The sequence below is a fragment of the Amia ocellicauda genome, chromosome 12 (genome assembly GCF_036373705.1).
Source record: "Amia ocellicauda isolate fAmiCal2 chromosome 12, fAmiCal2.hap1, whole genome shotgun sequence".
NCBI classification, from domain to species: domain Eukaryota; kingdom Metazoa; phylum Chordata; class Actinopteri; order Amiiformes; family Amiidae; genus Amia; species Amia ocellicauda.
In genome coordinates, this window is record NC_089861.1 from 11,778,449 (window position 1) to 11,795,135 (window position 16,687).

The following is a 16,687-nucleotide window of genomic DNA, read 5'->3' on the forward strand; positions in this document are numbered from 1 at the left end:
TCCGGATCAAACTGGGCTCAGTATGTCAAAAAATCTTTTAAGGTTTTCCAAACTTGCTCTGCACATCTTCTAGGTTACCAGCTTCCCAAAAGCAAGAGGAGATCATATGAAGAAGGAGAAACAGTAACCAAGGTGAAGAAAGGAATGAGATCCTGAAGGTGTGAATCAAATCAAACATTATTTGTAACAGGCCTGTTGGGGTGGTGCTCACTTGGATATTGTTCCTTCTTTACTGATATATAATAATGAGGGAAACTTTTCAGCTACTGCAACAAAAGGAAAAATAAAACCCCTTTAAAATCCCCGGAATGGCTGCTGTGGGTTTATTTGCAGTAGGCAGGCATTCTCTTAATCTTTCATTCTCACTTATGTCCTGTAATATTGCAAGGTAGCATATACAGATCATTGAACCAGCTAAAGGATTTCCCTGTGGAATTATTTTGTGATACTTGTGGTACCAGTCTTTTAAAGGGGGCTGCATTTTTGGTTCTATGTTGTGACCAAAGCTAATCAGGCTTCAAACAGGCACAACCACAGCTGTCCTTAGCCAAATGCAAAAGAGTCTCCTGTGGGAATGTGTTAAAGCAATACAATTTACTAAGCTGAAGTGAACCCTGCACTGCTCTCCTAATTGACTAACAAAGTAAGGGACACTGGTGACATTGCACTTCTCAATGAGACCTCTTTTCAGCCAGTTTTATTTCCCACTGTGAGGCTGACTGACAGTACATGACAACTAATCTTTGTGATGGATCCTATCCTGTCCTCCCCACCTGGGACAGGTTAACATACAGCTGCTAAATTGAGATGAAGGCCCACCATCACCAGGATTGACCAGGCCTGGCATTGTTATAGGTTTGAGCCTTTGAGGCCAGTATTCAAAAGACTCATGTTGTGGGCATTTAAGACAGGGTCATAATCAATGTGTGCACTACAGGTAATTATGGAGTCATAATGGAGTCAACTTTTTAAAAAGGATGTTAAAGGAAGCCAAGCTAGTATATTGAATTTTCATTTACAGCAGTCCTTGCAAATATACATCCTCACTAACTGCTCTACAACATCAATGCCAATTTACATCTCGGGTCCAGTTGTTGGCTAAAACACCTGGTTTCAATATGCTAATGTATACATTTCAAACTCCACCCAACAGATGACGATTATATATGTATATACACCGATCAGCCATAACATTATGACCACTGACAGGTGAAGTGAATAACACTGATAATCTCATTATCATGGCACCTGTCAGTGGGTGGGATATATTAGGCAGCAAGTGAACATTTTGTCCTCAAAGTTGATGTGTTAGAAGCAGGAAAAATGGGCAAGCGTAAGGATCTGAGCGACTTTGACAAGGGCCAAATTGTGATGGCTAGACGACTGGGTCAGAGCATCTCCAAAACTGCAGCTCTTGTGGGGTGTTCCCGGTCTGCAGTGGTCAGTACCTATCAAAAGTGGTCCAAGGAAGGAAAAGCGGTGAACCAGTGACAGGGTCATGGGCGGCCAAGGCTCATTGATGCACGTGGGGAGCAAAGGCTGGCCCGTGTGGTCCGATCCAACATACGAGCTACTGCAGCTCAAATCGCTGAAAAAGTTAATCCTGGTTCTGATAGAAAGGTGTCAGAACACACAGTGCACAGCAGTTTGTTGTGTATGGGGCTGCGTAGCCGCAGACCAGTCAGGGTGCCTATGCTGACCCCTGTCCACTGCCGAAAGCGCCTACAATGGGCACATGAGCATCAGAACTGGACCACGGAGCAATGGAAGAAGGTGGCCTGGTCTGATGAATCACGAGTTCAAGGTGTTGACTTGGCCTCCAAATTTTCCAGATGTCAATCCAATCGAGCATCTGTGGGATGTGCTGGACAAACAAGTCCGATCCATGGAGGCCCCACCTCACAACTTACAGGACTTAAAGGATCTGCTGCCAACGTCTTGGTGCCAGATACCACAGCACACCTTCAGAGGTCTAGTGGAGTCCATGCCTCGACGGGTCAGGGCTGTTTTGGCGGCAAAAGGGGGACCTACACAATATTAGGCAGGTGGTCATAATGTTATGGCTGATCGGTGTACAGTACTGTGCAAACGTTTTAGGCAGGTGTGAAAAAAATGCAGTAAAGTAAGAAAACTTTCAAAAATAGACATGTTAATACATTATATTTATCAATTAACTAAATGCATAGCGAGAGAACAGAAGAAAAATATACATCAAATCAATATCTGGTGTGACCACCCTTTGCCTTCAAAACAGCATCAATTCTTCTAGGTACACTTGCACACAGTTTATTGAAGGAACTCGGCAGGTAGGTTGGCGCAAACATCTTGGAGAACTAACCATAGTTAGGCAGCCTCAGGTGATTCTCTCTCTTCATGTAATCCCAGACAGACTCGATGTTCAGATCAAGGTTCTGTGGGGACCATACCATCACTTCCAGGACTCCTTGTTCTTCTTTACGCTGAAGATAGTTCTTAATGACCGTCGCTGTATGTTTGGGGTCGTTGTCATGCTGCAGAATACATTAGGAGTCAATCAGATGCCTCCCTGAAGGAATTGCATGATGGATAAGTATCTGCCTGTACTTCTCAGCATTGAGGAGACCATTAATTCTGACCAAATCCCCAACTCCATTTGCAGAAATGCAGCCCCAAACTTACAAGGAACCAGGGTCCCACTGTTTTCTGCCAATTCTGAGCTGATGGCACTGCTGGACATCTTCCAATTGTGAAGGGAAGTAAGCATGATGTGTCTTTCATCTGCTGCAGTAAGTTTCCTTGGCCGACCACTGCGTCTATGGTCCTCAACGTTGCCCGTTTCTTTGTGCTTCTCCAAAAGAGCTTGGACAGCACATCTGGAAACCCCTGTCTGCCTTGAAGTTTCTGCCTGGGAGAGACCTTGCTGATACAGTATAACTACCTTGTGTCTTGTTGCTGTGCTCAGTCTTGCCATGGTGTATGACTTTTGACAGCAAACTGTCTTCAGCAACCTCATCTTGTTAGCTGAGTTTGGCTGTTCCTCACCCAGTTTTATTCCTCCTACACAGCTGTGTCTGTTTCAGTTAATGATTGTGTTTCAAGCTACATATTGAATTGATGATCATTAGCACCTATATGCCTACAAAATCCCTGACTGTGTGCAAGTGTACCTAGAAGAACTGATGCTGTTTTGAAGGCAAAGGGTGGTCACACCAAATGTGGATTTGATTTAGATTATTCTTCTGTTCACACACTTTGCATTTAGTAAATTGATAAATATAATCTATTAACGTCTATTTTTGAAAGCATTCTTACTTCATTTGTTTCACACCTGCCTAAAACTTTTGCACAGTACTGTATATATATATGAGAGAGAGAGAGCACGCATCATAGCTGCATCTCTATAAAAATACAAACAAATTGTGCCTTCGACAACGACTAGACTACAAGTACTTTAGGAGAAACATAGTTTGGTGTTATTTTTGATATTGGGGGTAATAACGACAGTTGTAGGTGTCACATAAATTCAATAACAAAAGCTGTATTCGTTTCTAATAACTACACCGGACTTTCGCTGTACGGCAAAACGCGCACTTTTTATATTAAAATTAAAATGATTAATTGTTTCAGAATAATCAGATATGGCTCTCAGGTTGTACATACCTGACCGTTATCTAATTTGCTGTATAACTGATCAAATATCAGTTTATAGGGGATATTTATAACCATGTCCTGTCTTGAGTGTTAGCTTCAGTTTCCTATGCCACTTATTTTAATCGTTTAACTTTTACACGACGTTGCGCTGCTACTGAGCTGTTCCTTCACTCATGCTTTAACTACACAATCTTAAATAGTGTTCATGCATTGATTTGTATCGAGCCAAAGACAGATGTATAGATTGATAGATATGCGTATGCGTCTGAAGCTCACGCATATAGCCCTCCTTCCTTCTCTCTCTCTCTCTCTCTCTCTCTCGCACTGCCTCCAGTTCCTTCCCTCCTCTCTCCCTCTCCAGGCAGTTGCTGTTGCTACTATTAAGTGTAGCAAGCAGAAAAAAGCAACGTCTCTCAGTACATGCTGAGTTGCTGGGACACGGTTTGGCTGTGTCTCTTCTTCGATATATAGTATCTTCATCCAATCGTGATCCGGATGAAAGAAGCCAATAACTTGAACACATTGAGGATTAAGAGGATCTGTTCTCATTCAGTGGACGGATAGTCAACTCTGCCTGAAAGGATTCCAAAGCACTGGACTACAGCTTAACATTTGCTAAGTTTTTATTTTTTAATATATACTTGTATATATTAGATTGTGCTGTCTTTTTTGTGATCGTTTTAATATTATCATTCTATTTGGTTTAATTGTCTTTTTCTGATGTCTTCCCTGCGTTATTGCCACTGATATTATTCATATTGTTTGGGAGAAGAGCACTGTCTGCTGAGGATTCATTGTTTTTTCCTCATTTTCCGTTACCAATTCATTGTTTTAAGGAAAAGGCATGTTCTTCAATGAGTCGTGCTCGCTCAAGATCTTCAGGATTTTGGTCTATATGTTTGTGCAAAGACAAGTCTGAGCCACTGCGGTGTTCTGCCATTCAAACTCGGTGGGCTTTCTAAGGACGCAAAGCTAGGGAAAAAGTGTCAAACAATTAAAACAACGTATACATATATATATATATAAATACACATTGGGATTGTTCATGTGCATAACTTCTCAAGCCAGCATGGACGTGGTGGGGATTTACCTGTTTCTATTGGCTTTCATCGGTGAGTACTTCTTGGAAACTTTCTGTTTTTATATTAGCCTACTGTTGTATCGCAGTGTTGATATAATGTGTCGCCAAATAAGTTTTAACCCTTTCGGTCAGTGCAGTTCGAGGGTTGCAATATATTTACCCCGCTGTCTTCTTCCCGTCCCTGGTGTTGTTGTTGTCGTCGTTTAGAAATGTATTTATTTTAAAACCACAGCTTGTGGGAAGGTGAGTATGCGATGCATGTTTAACTTGAGGTTTGGCATATGATGCTTGCTTTCTTTCTTCCCCCCATGCTTTTAAAAGCCGACCCCAACTTACTGGCGTGATTTATGTATGGCGTGCGCAACAGGATAATCATAAAGATTAGCATAGTATATCAATTAACCTAAATTAATATATATATATATATATATATATATATATATATATATATATATATATATATATATTTTAATTTAGGTTAATTGATACGATTTCATTGATGAAGCACTTCTGCATATATTCTGTCATCTATATTTCTGTATTTTGTAGCCTGCAGCTACAGTTACCCATCTGATCCGAAGTGCGCACACCTGTCCGCACCGCTGCCCAAATACAGGGATACAGATGCACTAATGAAGCATGCAAAAGACAGACATAAACACATGCAACTAGGACGGTAGCTTTCATATGTCAATACATTGTTCTCAGTGGATTTCCACAGTTTCAATCGTTGAACAGCAGGCTTTTGAGGGTGTATGTATTTAATTGTTTGTGTGTTTGTTTATTCGGCACGTCTGTATGTCACTGCTGCCTGAATGCGGTTACTGAGAAGACACTGGTCCCTGGGTTTCGTTGTATCTGAATGATTACTTTAGTTAGAATTAATATTAATTATATTATTTCTGAAAGTGATTTAAACGTTAATCAACCTGTAGGTCTTAATGGGTAGAACTGTTAAACTGCTGCTAATACAATGAACATTGAATAACGGGGCCGTGGACCAGCGACAATGCATAACTTACATACATAGATACATACATATAAACATATTTTTCATCGTAAAGTTTTACAGTTGAATCGTCAAATTCAAATATTTTCAAATGACCAGTCTTGCAAGATATTGTAACTTTCCCTGTCCTTTCCTTTCGTTTACATGACAGGTTTGGAAAACGAAAACTACCACAATTACTTACATTCTTACATACAAACATACATACATACATACATACATACATACATACATGCATGCATAACGTCAAACATACCCATACGTTGTCCGTAGACTTACTGTGTATATCCCTCTGTCTTTCGCTTCGGGCTGGAGACCGTATCAGTTTCCCGACAAGATAAAGGAGTCAATAATTGATTGGTCAAGCTATAATTTAACCACCTTGTACTCAAATCAAATCTTGCATGTAACTAATTGGGCTAATAATAGGCTAATCAACGATGAAACGCATTGTATAATACTGGTCATTATAATAAAACCTTATCATTGTGATTATTGATTATTATTGTTGGTGATGTCTCGTTGCGGTTGAAGACCAAGTAACTGGCACCTTGTGTGTTTATCCTGCAAGGGATTGTGAACTTACTGATGTGTTTATTTATCGATAACTTTCTCATTAGCAAACACGTATCGTTCAGCATAAATAACCACAATATCACTGCGTGCACAGCAGAGCCTATATGCTTTGTGTGGGAGGGACATGTGTTAGAATTACCACCTTAGTGTAGATACGTACAGAAAACTGCTCTAAATTCATTAAGTGGTCACAATAGTGAGAAAGCGTGCTTTGCTATTTTGTCATTTACAATCAATGTTTCTATTTATGAAACCATTATAATGATTGTTATTATTATTATTATTATTATTATTATTATTATTATTATTATTAAGAACTAAATAATAATAATGTGTATGTTTTCAATTAGTCAGGCTATAATGGTAGTAAAGTGTCTCTGAAAATCAAAACTATTTATTATTCATAATTGTTTTTCAGGAAATTAACAACTGTGTATAATAATGTACTATAATGTGGGCTAAAATCACTAATCGAAGGCAAAAGCTTAGTGCCTGAATACATCTAGGACGATATTTCAGTTACAGTCATAGCCTTACGAACAGAAAGTGGTATTACATGATCAATTTTCGGATTAACTGCATCTGCCCATAACGATGTAAATTGTCCAAGTTGTGTGTTTGTGTTAGACTGTGGCTGCGGACTATTATGGGGGGCATAGACGCCCCCTGGGGAGTCATCGATAGTTGGTTTGTCTTATCAGTGAAAGTCTTTGTTAATTAATGACTTTTGTGTTTCATTTGGAAATTTTAACCCAAAAGCAATCCTTTACAACAAAAGATCGCCACATTAGGCTTTTTATCACTCTAAAACATTACAAAGAATAGCTGCTGATACTAGTTTTTAAATGCCTTTGTGGCATCAAAATTCATAGTTTGTGTGTTGCTGTTGTTGTCTTTTTAATTGAATGACATTCCAGTTTGTTTGTGTTCGCCAGATGTCCACGGATTGTAATTCCAGCACCCGTGAGCTGTCAGCGGATTCATTTCACAGCTGGAGGGGTCACTTTTGGAATCTCCAGCAGCTGCTTTAATAAGGCGCCCCTTAATGTCAGAATACGAATAAACTATCGATTTTGCACGGATTGCTTGTATTTCAGACGGGACTGTAAAATCTAATAAAAGCAGCGTAATTGTCACTTAAGGAATTAAGATCAGAATTGCTTTGGACGTGCTTTGATTATTTTTATGTGAAGATTATATATATATATATATACACACACACACATATACAGTATATGATGATGATGATGATGATGATGATGATGAACACACACAGACAGTTTTGTTGGTTTTATAGCATCTTTCAAACAAAATCACTAGCTCACTAGAATGGAGAATCTATTAGTTTGTAGTTAAGCAAAAAGGGGTAGTTAACTTAAACGAAGGTACCCCAATGTTTGAAGAGATCCAGCAGACACTCCTTTAGCTCTAATGGACCCCTTGCAACATGGTAGCCCATTATTTAGTTATATATACACACAAGTCCCTTCTCTGTTTGGTTTGTCAATTCGTAAAATCTGTTTATTGTTATTGCTGCTTTTCTGGCGGTTGTGGGATCAGGATCATTCAGAAATGCTGTGATGTTGACATGCAGAAAGATGGTGCCATACTTAAGGAGACAGCAGAAAGCATGGAGGTCACTTGCAGCATGGTTGCAAGGCTGAGGGGAAGGTACTAGGTGTTAGGAGGTCAGGGCAAGGTTGGTCAGACTACTACTTGACCAAACTGGTATCTCTGTAACTGGGCTTTAAGTACTACTCATAGTCCTAGAAACTGATTTCCAACATGCCATTGATATGCATTTGAACAATCAAACAGTTCTCAACAGATTCCATGAGGACAGTATGAGGGCCTGCCATGGGTCCGAATGTCACCATACAACATCCTATGGCCAGACCAGACTATGCTCATGAACAAAGAAATTGGGAACTTCGTCACTAGAGGCCAGTGTTGCTCAAAGTGATGAGAAATGGTTCCATGTATGCACTTGTCACAGATGTGTTAGAGTATGCTGTGTGTTACATTGTCCAATACAGCCTTTATTGTGTAGACTCAGTTGTGGTCTAGGCACAGGTGGCCTCAAGGGTCTCCTCAACATACCAGGTGCCCATTGACATTATAGAGCTATTGAGATGATATCCCAGAAACCATTGCGAGAGCATTTACTGCATCTACCAGAGGTCATTTGATGTAAGAGCAGTACAATGCCTGTCCCCATACTGGTCATATGTGAATTGACTTATATTAGGAGGAAAACACTAAGATAATGGATAGGCTTGCTTGGTGGCTAGGTATTAATCCCTAAGATCAGTGTGTTGGTGTTGGTATGTTGGTGTCCCCCTTGTGTCTTCTGATTTTGGTCCTGCCTGAGGTCTTGATTGGTTGGGCTAATCAAACCCTTTAACTACACTATTTGTGTCTTAAGACCTTTATTTAAGAACAATTCCATCGCTGATTGATATGCATTTGGTACATTTGGCATTAGAATGTAGCATGGGCCCAGTGCCAAGCTCTGGGTTTCAAAACTCCTGCCATTTAGTTGAGCTATTTCAAAGAATGGGTTTCTGGAATTTAATCAGTTGAACCCATAGAGAATTAAGAAGGCCTGTTATGGGAGCATTTGATACAATATTAATACCACCTGTGTCTGTGCATCATTAATTAGACACCTGATAAGAGTTGTTTATTAAGGTTTAAGAATGCAACATTTTATTTTACAAATTGAGGACAGGTTGAACAGAATTCTGGCTGCTCAATTTCTTGGCAACGGCATATAAAAAAGTATTTCTAAATACCTCTAAACACAGAAGACAGAAAAAAATGTTTTAAATCCATCAACTAATTAACCCTTTACATGCTGGCTCCCATACTGTAAGTCCATTATGTTTTAGATGACAGTAACTAATCCACCTAAGGTGTAGGAACAGTGTAAGTCGACAGGACTATTTAAATAATGAGACTTTGTGCAATGTATTGATAGTGGTAGCTCTTCAAACATGAAAGCTATAACCTTGTAAACATCAAGGCATTCAGAGCGAGTGTGTAAGTTGTAGAATCTTTTACAGCTTGGATTGTTTTGGAAAGATAATATCATCTCATAAAAAGACACAAAAGAAGTCTGACGCAGTTCTATTAGCAACATTTTCAGCTAAACAAGTAGAAGAAATGTTATTTCCAGAATCTCACAGTGCAGAGGATATCATCATCAGATGAGAAGTGGATCCCCAGCTGGATTCTTAAGTATCTTATTACTTCTTTCATTATTATATTTGCAGATCTTGGAATATTGAAAGGATGTATCTTTTTTTGATTAATGAGGCTTTGCATTTGGAGTCTAAAGCGTTAATGAAATCATTCAAATAATTTGGAATGTGTAGAACACCATTTCATCACCCTTCAGTGACTGTAAAGCAGGCTTTGACTGAGGTATGGCCAGGAGGGTGTCAGTTCTAAGGGAGGATTATATCTGTGTAAAATGTGTTGATCATGTAAATCAACCCCAGACTGTGTTTGTGACAGTGTGTTACAAAAATTCACTTCAAATTTGTAAATCACCCTATATTGAGATTCTCTCTCTGGATGTGCTTTCCAGTAAGGAGACTAAAGAAAGTGAGTTGCATTGATATTGATCTCTGTGATGGTGTTCATCAAGGGACCCACGGCCGCAGGTTTGCTCCTGTGTTCCCCATCTGGTGTTTGTACCATATTGTGTGAAGCAAATTAGTTTCTAACAAAAGTAATTATGTTCACTTGGCTATAACAAAACAGCACTGAGTTATGTACATAAGACAGGACTGTGAAGACAGTCCATATCACAAGGGTACATCAGATTGTGTTTTGTTTGGTTTGTGAGTCTTTGCGTGAGGTCATAGGACAAGCATAATCAGCATTAAAGTATTGCAGGTTTATTTTTCAGTGTGACTCAGGATACCATAAGATATAATAATATCTGACCTATGATGATCCAATGCCTCATCATCTTTGGGGAAAGTGGTCATGACTCACAAAATGGGTTATAGAGTATGTGGGAGCATATGAGTGTTGATACCAGGACCCTGTTCTTATTGGAAAACATACTCAAACTGGGTTAGACAGACTCTGAATGATTATTTTTTCAATTCATTAAATGCTTTATTAGGTGTCTTAACCACCATTATATCGCCAAAGATTCGTAAACCAAAACAGACAATTTAACAAGAGATCTGTCCCATTTTGAAATGAGGAATTTTCAGTATTGTAACATCACCATTACCATGTTTGATTAATTGCCCACTAGCAGCTATTGTCTGCTGGAGCTCACATTACTGTCCTGTTAAAGAATTAATAAGCACCTGCTGCAAATATCACCTCAGTATTCAGTGAATGCAAAAATCTGAAATGATAAAAATATTATTTTACTCCCTGGAATAATGCCTGGTGTATGTGAGTGGCTTTTCTTATCCATATTCCTCGCAGTGCACCTCCAATAAGAGGTGGGAAGAAGAAGGTATTCTTCCATCCACACAGGACTAGTTGTTGACCTTGATCATGGGAAGTGGGGGATGAAGTTAATTTCTGTCTGTTGGGTCTTTTGGCAGGCTGTATGAGGTCTTGCTTTTGATGATATGTATCCCATGCATTCTAGGTATTTAATTTATTTGTTGGCCAGAGTGGTGCAGGTGGTGGGGGGTGGGGGGTACGTTTCCCTAGGTTACATCTGTAGTAGGCCCTGATACCAATTGGATCATATTGGACCCCTTGTTCTCTTTATTAATGAAATCCCAGCCTAACACTCTCAACATCAGTCTCTTTGGAAAAGATGCCCAAGACCCTTGGCCTATGGTAGATACACACAAATAAACAAGAGATACACACATAGTATTATAGATGTTGACATTTTGAGTGAGAGCTGTTAGATACTTACGTTGTTTTTCGTATGTTTGTTTTTTTTGGCAGAAGAGTTTGTTAAAGTAAAAAAAGCCAACATGCTGTCAGACTCCAAAAGGAGAAAAGGCAAGCTGGCATAGATTAACATCAAATTGGCTCCAGAAACAATGGATGTCCAGGAACCAATTGAAATAACTATTTAGAAAATTGCTGGAATCCATCACACATGTTTTCAAGGCCTATTTCCAAAACTGGGATAAGTGCTGCTGTTCAAGGCAGGGGCAAGTGAAGTCAAATGATACAGTACCAGATCTAAATGTGGGAAAATAAATGTATCATTGGTGAAGATACTGGTCTATGGGATTCATAGAACCACACAATCTGACACTTGAGTCCATTTAGGCATAAGCCATCTGTATGTATATGTGACTTTCAGATGATGTACAGAAAATGTATCTTGGATTTTGTGGGGCAAATTATGTTGTAATTTGTGTTCAACGTCATGAACATAGGACACAAATATCATTAACAATTATAACAAAAGGAGTGGATCATTGATTATTATTGATTTAAACTTCAACATCATGCCTCCATCTTATCTTACCATCATATACTATATATATACACTCACCTAAAGGATTATTAGGAACACCATACTAATACTGTGTTTGACCCCCTTTCGCCTTCAGAACTGCCTTAATTCTACGTGGCATTGATTCAACAAGGTGCTGAAAGCATTCTTTAGAAATGTTGGCCCATATTGATAGGATAGCATCTTGCAGTTGATGGAGATTTGTGGGATGCACATCCAGGGCACGAAGCTCCCGTTCCACCACATCCCAAAGATGCTCTATTGGGTTGAGATCTGGTGACTGTGGGGGCCAGTTTAGTACAGTGAACTCATTGTCATGTTCAAGAAACCAATTTGAAATGATTGGACCTTTGTGACATGGTGCATTATCCTGCTGGAAGTAGCCATCAGAGGATGGGTACATGGTGGTCATAAAGGGATGGACATGGTCAGAAACAATGCTCAGGTAGGCCGTGGCATTTAAACGATGCCCAATTGGCACTAAGGGGCCTAAAGTGTGCCAAGAAAACACACCATTACACCACCACCACCAGCCTGCACAGTGGTAACAAGGCATGATGGATCCATGTTCTCATTCTGTTTACGCCAAATTCTGACTCTACCATCTGAATGTCTCAACAGAAATCGAGACTCATCAGACCAGGCAACATTTTTCCAGTCTTCAACTGTCCAATTTTGGTGAGCTTGTGCAAATTGTAGTCTCTTTTTCCTATTTGTAGTGGAGATGAGTGGTACCCGGTGGGGTCTTCTGCTGTTGTAGCCCATCCGCCTCAAGGTTGTACGTGTTGTGGCTTCACAAATGCTTTGCTGCATACCTCGGTTGTAACGAGTGGTTATTTCAGTCAAAGTTGCTCTTCTATCAGCTTGAATCAGTCGGCCCATTCTCCTCTGACCTCTAGCATCAACAAGGCATTTTCGCCCACAGGACTGCCGCATACTGGATGTTTTTCCCTTTTCACACCATTCTTTGTAAACCCTAGAAATGGTTGTGCGTGAAAATCCCAGTAACTGAGCAGATTGTGAAATACTCAGACCGGCCCGTCTGGCACCAACAACCATGCCACGCTCAAAATTGCTTAAATCACCTTTCTTTCCCATTCAGACATTCAGTTTGGAGTTCAGGAGATTGTCTTGACCAGGACCACACCCCTAAATGCATTGAAGCAACTGCCATGTGATTGGTTGGTTAGATAATTGCATTAATGAGAAATTGAACAGGTGTTCCTAATAATCCTTTAGGTGAGTGTATATATATATATATATATATATATATATATATATATATATATATATATATATATATATACTGTATATATAATATGTGTGTGTCTTTCTTTCTTTCTTTCTTTGTCTGCTTTTTGGTTTTGCTGTGTACCTCCTTGACTTCACTTGCATCACATCATATAGTTATTTCTTGTGTTCTAATGATGTGTACGCATTTGGTGTGAAAGCAATTTGACAGTGTTAAAGACAGCTAGACGCAGACATTTTGACACATCGATCTCAGTGTGAAAGGACCCTAAGGCAGAAATATGAGCTCAAGAATATTAAAAATGAAAAGCAGAACATTTTCTGAAAAAAATTGATACCTGGAATCATTTAATGAAAAGCTGATTGTAGCAAACCAATATTGTTGTTGCTGTACGAACTCACTGATACTATGCAGTAATCAGTCTGACAATGATGTAATTTCATTTTAGATTTAATTTTCAGAGGGAAATTTCAAAGACAGTATCCCCAGTTATAGAAAATCTTGTCTTGTACAACAGACACTAAATCAAGTTTCTACTATTTGTGGCTATTTAATCTGCCAATTTGCCATAGGTGAGACTCTAACCCCGATGTTTTTGCTACATCTTGAATTAGGTTTTACAGTCTGGTCTAGCTTAATTTCCCCTCTAGGTTAATACTAATTGGTGTTTCCAGTGTACATGGTGCTATTGTCAAAAAATTGCAACTCAATGCAACCCTACATGTGTTCTTCCCTACCTTCAGTGTACTTTGGCATAAAGAACTACATAAGCAAAATGTTCTACATTGTCATTCACTTACATTAGACCATTATGTTTACATGCTCTATTTGAATGGGGTCACCCTGCATGAAATGACAAGAATATATTAAATGCTACTTTCTTTTTCCTGCAACAATGTAGTATTTCTCTTTCTTAATGGATGCCCATTGTAAGAATGAAGTCATGGGCCAAGAAGCTTCAGCAGTCAAATTGCAAACAACATGTCATCTTGAGATTACAACATACCCCAAAAATATGCAGAAAATATGCAGAGCAGAAAAAATATTCTTCATCAAGAGGAGAATATTTGTATAAAAAAAGAAAACCTATAAAAAGTTGCGACTACAAAAGCATCAAGACATTTTCAAAATTGTTTCCCCTTGACCTCTAATCTAAACATGTTGCAAAGTGGTTCTGTTAAATGGAGCTGGATTGATTAGTCAGGTGTGTTTAATGGGAAAATTGCTTTTTGACAAGGCCTGTGTCGCAAAGAAGCAACTTGTATCTTCCTGTAGTTCATTTATTTTTCACTACCATAGTCATTGGGCACTTTTTTTCTATTTTTGTTCCAGATACATAAACAAAACTGTTTATCCATCCATGCACATGGGCTTGCAGCAATGATAAGTACAAAACAGAAATGCATATCCCCTTTTAAGAGAATTGCTTCAAATCTAAAGTAAAACTCCTGAAATACTTTTAGTTGTGTTAGTAATGGTGGCAAAGTAATGCAGCTGTTTCCCTCTATGGAAATAAATCTATGCATGTGTAACAGGGCTCAGAATATATGCAAGTGGAGGTGAGGTGAGGTGAGAGAGAGCTACATCTGGACAGTGTTGCAGGACGTGCAGTGACAGTCCATTAATGGAGTAGATTTTTTACCTTGTGCTATTGCAGCCGAGGTTTTAACCTTGTATCCCCCAGCCCTCGGTCTTCAGTTTCCATGAACCGTGGGAGTAGGAGCTAAATGTGATCCATCGCTGTTCCCCAGATTTGACCTGTCTTCTGCACATGTCAAGGAAATGCTAGAAGTGCATAATCTCCACATTACATGCTGCCTTATTCAGATAATAGAAGCTGTTACAAACAAGGAACAAAAGAACATGCAGGCTCCTGAACTACAGGTCATGGCATTAAAAAAAACATCTCTTTGAAAGACAAGATGGGATGAACTCTGAAGAAACAGAGGTCAAACCTGTTTGCTTTCCTTCTCATATAAGATATAGCCTTTGTAAATTGACCCTGTTTTTTCCCCCAATTGATATATATTCTAGCAACGTTTTTACAAATCAATGGAGCTTTACAGAAACAAAAAAGCAATGTCCCTAGTAAAACACACAGGAACACGATTTAATTAGCAATGATCAAATTGCCCTGCTTCTGTCTACGTTTGCTTTAAAATATGTCCATGTATTTATTTTATTTTATTTGTATAGTTTTTCTTTTAAATTATTCCGTTTTGTATATCATTAATCTTAAGTTTTTCACATGCTTGACTGCAAAAGTGCTGTGAATGTGCAGAAAAAGAGATTAAGAGCTATCTCTTTTCTGCAGTAATTATGTGTGATAAGGTGTCAGTGGTGGCAAAAACAACAGGCTGATGGGGTAATAATTGGTCCTTATGCAAGACTTCCTTCCTGAGTCATTGTTAGCAGTGTTAAGCGCAAGGCATTGCATTAAGAATAAATATAAAACAACTTTTAAGGTACAGTGTTCTCAATCACAGCAAAAATAAGCCTCAAAACCCCACCATATAAATTAAAAGAACAAATATACTTCTGTTCCTGAAATATGATTAATACAATCATTCTAATAAAATGGGAGATATTGTACTTCATCATGCAAATTATGCTTCTATAATAATTGCCCCTCTTGTTCAGAATGGCAGTGGGGTTCTGAAAAATATAATGTAATACATCACCGCATGTTGTGACAAGATTTGGAGCAATGTGCCTGTAGATTTCATTTCCATTATTCACATCCTGGCAGGTTTTTAAACGTTTAAGTCCAATTGACTTCTAATAACAATGTTGGCTTGGATTCCTGCAGTGCTATGCCCTCCAAGCTGTCGTCTGACCAGTCCCTCGCTTTTCCTAGAAAAATGCCTTTCGCCAACCTTGAAGCCGTGGGATCACCAAAACTATGAGCTGTAGCTTCCCCCTGCAGGTGACACGAGACACACAGCAGTCTCAACAATCTCACACTTGCTGCGCTGTATATTTGCAACTCAACATCTTGGAACGCAGCAGTTAGGATTCCTGACTGAGTTTATAAATGGGACAGGATGTGAGCAATGAAAGTAAACAATTAGAGCTAATTTACTTACACAGCTGTAGCAGTATGTCGTGCTGCACAAGGCCATGTTTTTCAGACCTCTGCTTATTGTTTAACGGAGTAGTTTGTCATCCACACTTTCTTTTTACCTTATTGCAAGCCCTGTTATGGGTATTTGTTATATCCTCTTTCAGTGTTTTTTTTTTTTTTTTTTTTCTGAGCTGAAGCATTGTTACTGAGTTTTTATTGTAATTCAGCCAAGAACTGCTACAGGAAAGGGCCCTTGGAGCTGAATTAAAGGAGTGGGAACAACATCAAATCAAATTATGTGTATTGGTAATAGAATGTATTTGCATCTATTACCAATATGCCACCCGCATATAAACTGTGTAAGTTTGTGTGTGTGCCAAGAAAAGTAGATGGTTTTCTGTTGGTCAGACTTGTATTTAACAGCAGGTTAACTGTTACATACTGGTGCAAAAGAGTCATTATATGAACTTGGTGATGTGCCTTAGAATGGAAACATACTTCTCCAGCCAGTTTGAGACTGCCAGTGGTAAGATGTATTTTCCTACTCTGATGTTTAGTCAAAAGCACTGTTCTTTTATTGCAGGTAGCTAGTTTTCTGTATTCAACACATGCCAAGT

The 16,687-nt window shown here is 39.0% G+C and overlaps 1 protein-coding gene across 1 annotated transcript in view; it reads left to right on the plus strand.

The window, feature by feature from the left end:
* The first annotated feature begins 3,971 nt into the window (after positions 1-3,971).
* gfra4a (GDNF family receptor alpha 4a) overlaps positions 3,972-16,687 on the plus strand; it is a 107,089-nt gene continuing 94,373 nt past the window's right edge. Inside the window, exon 1 of the mRNA XM_066718345.1 lies at positions 3,972-4,742. Within this exon, the coding sequence (XP_066574442.1) occupies positions 4,676-4,742 (67 nt within the window). The 5' untranslated portion in view covers positions 3,972-4,675. The remainder of the gene's footprint in view (positions 4,743-16,687) is intronic.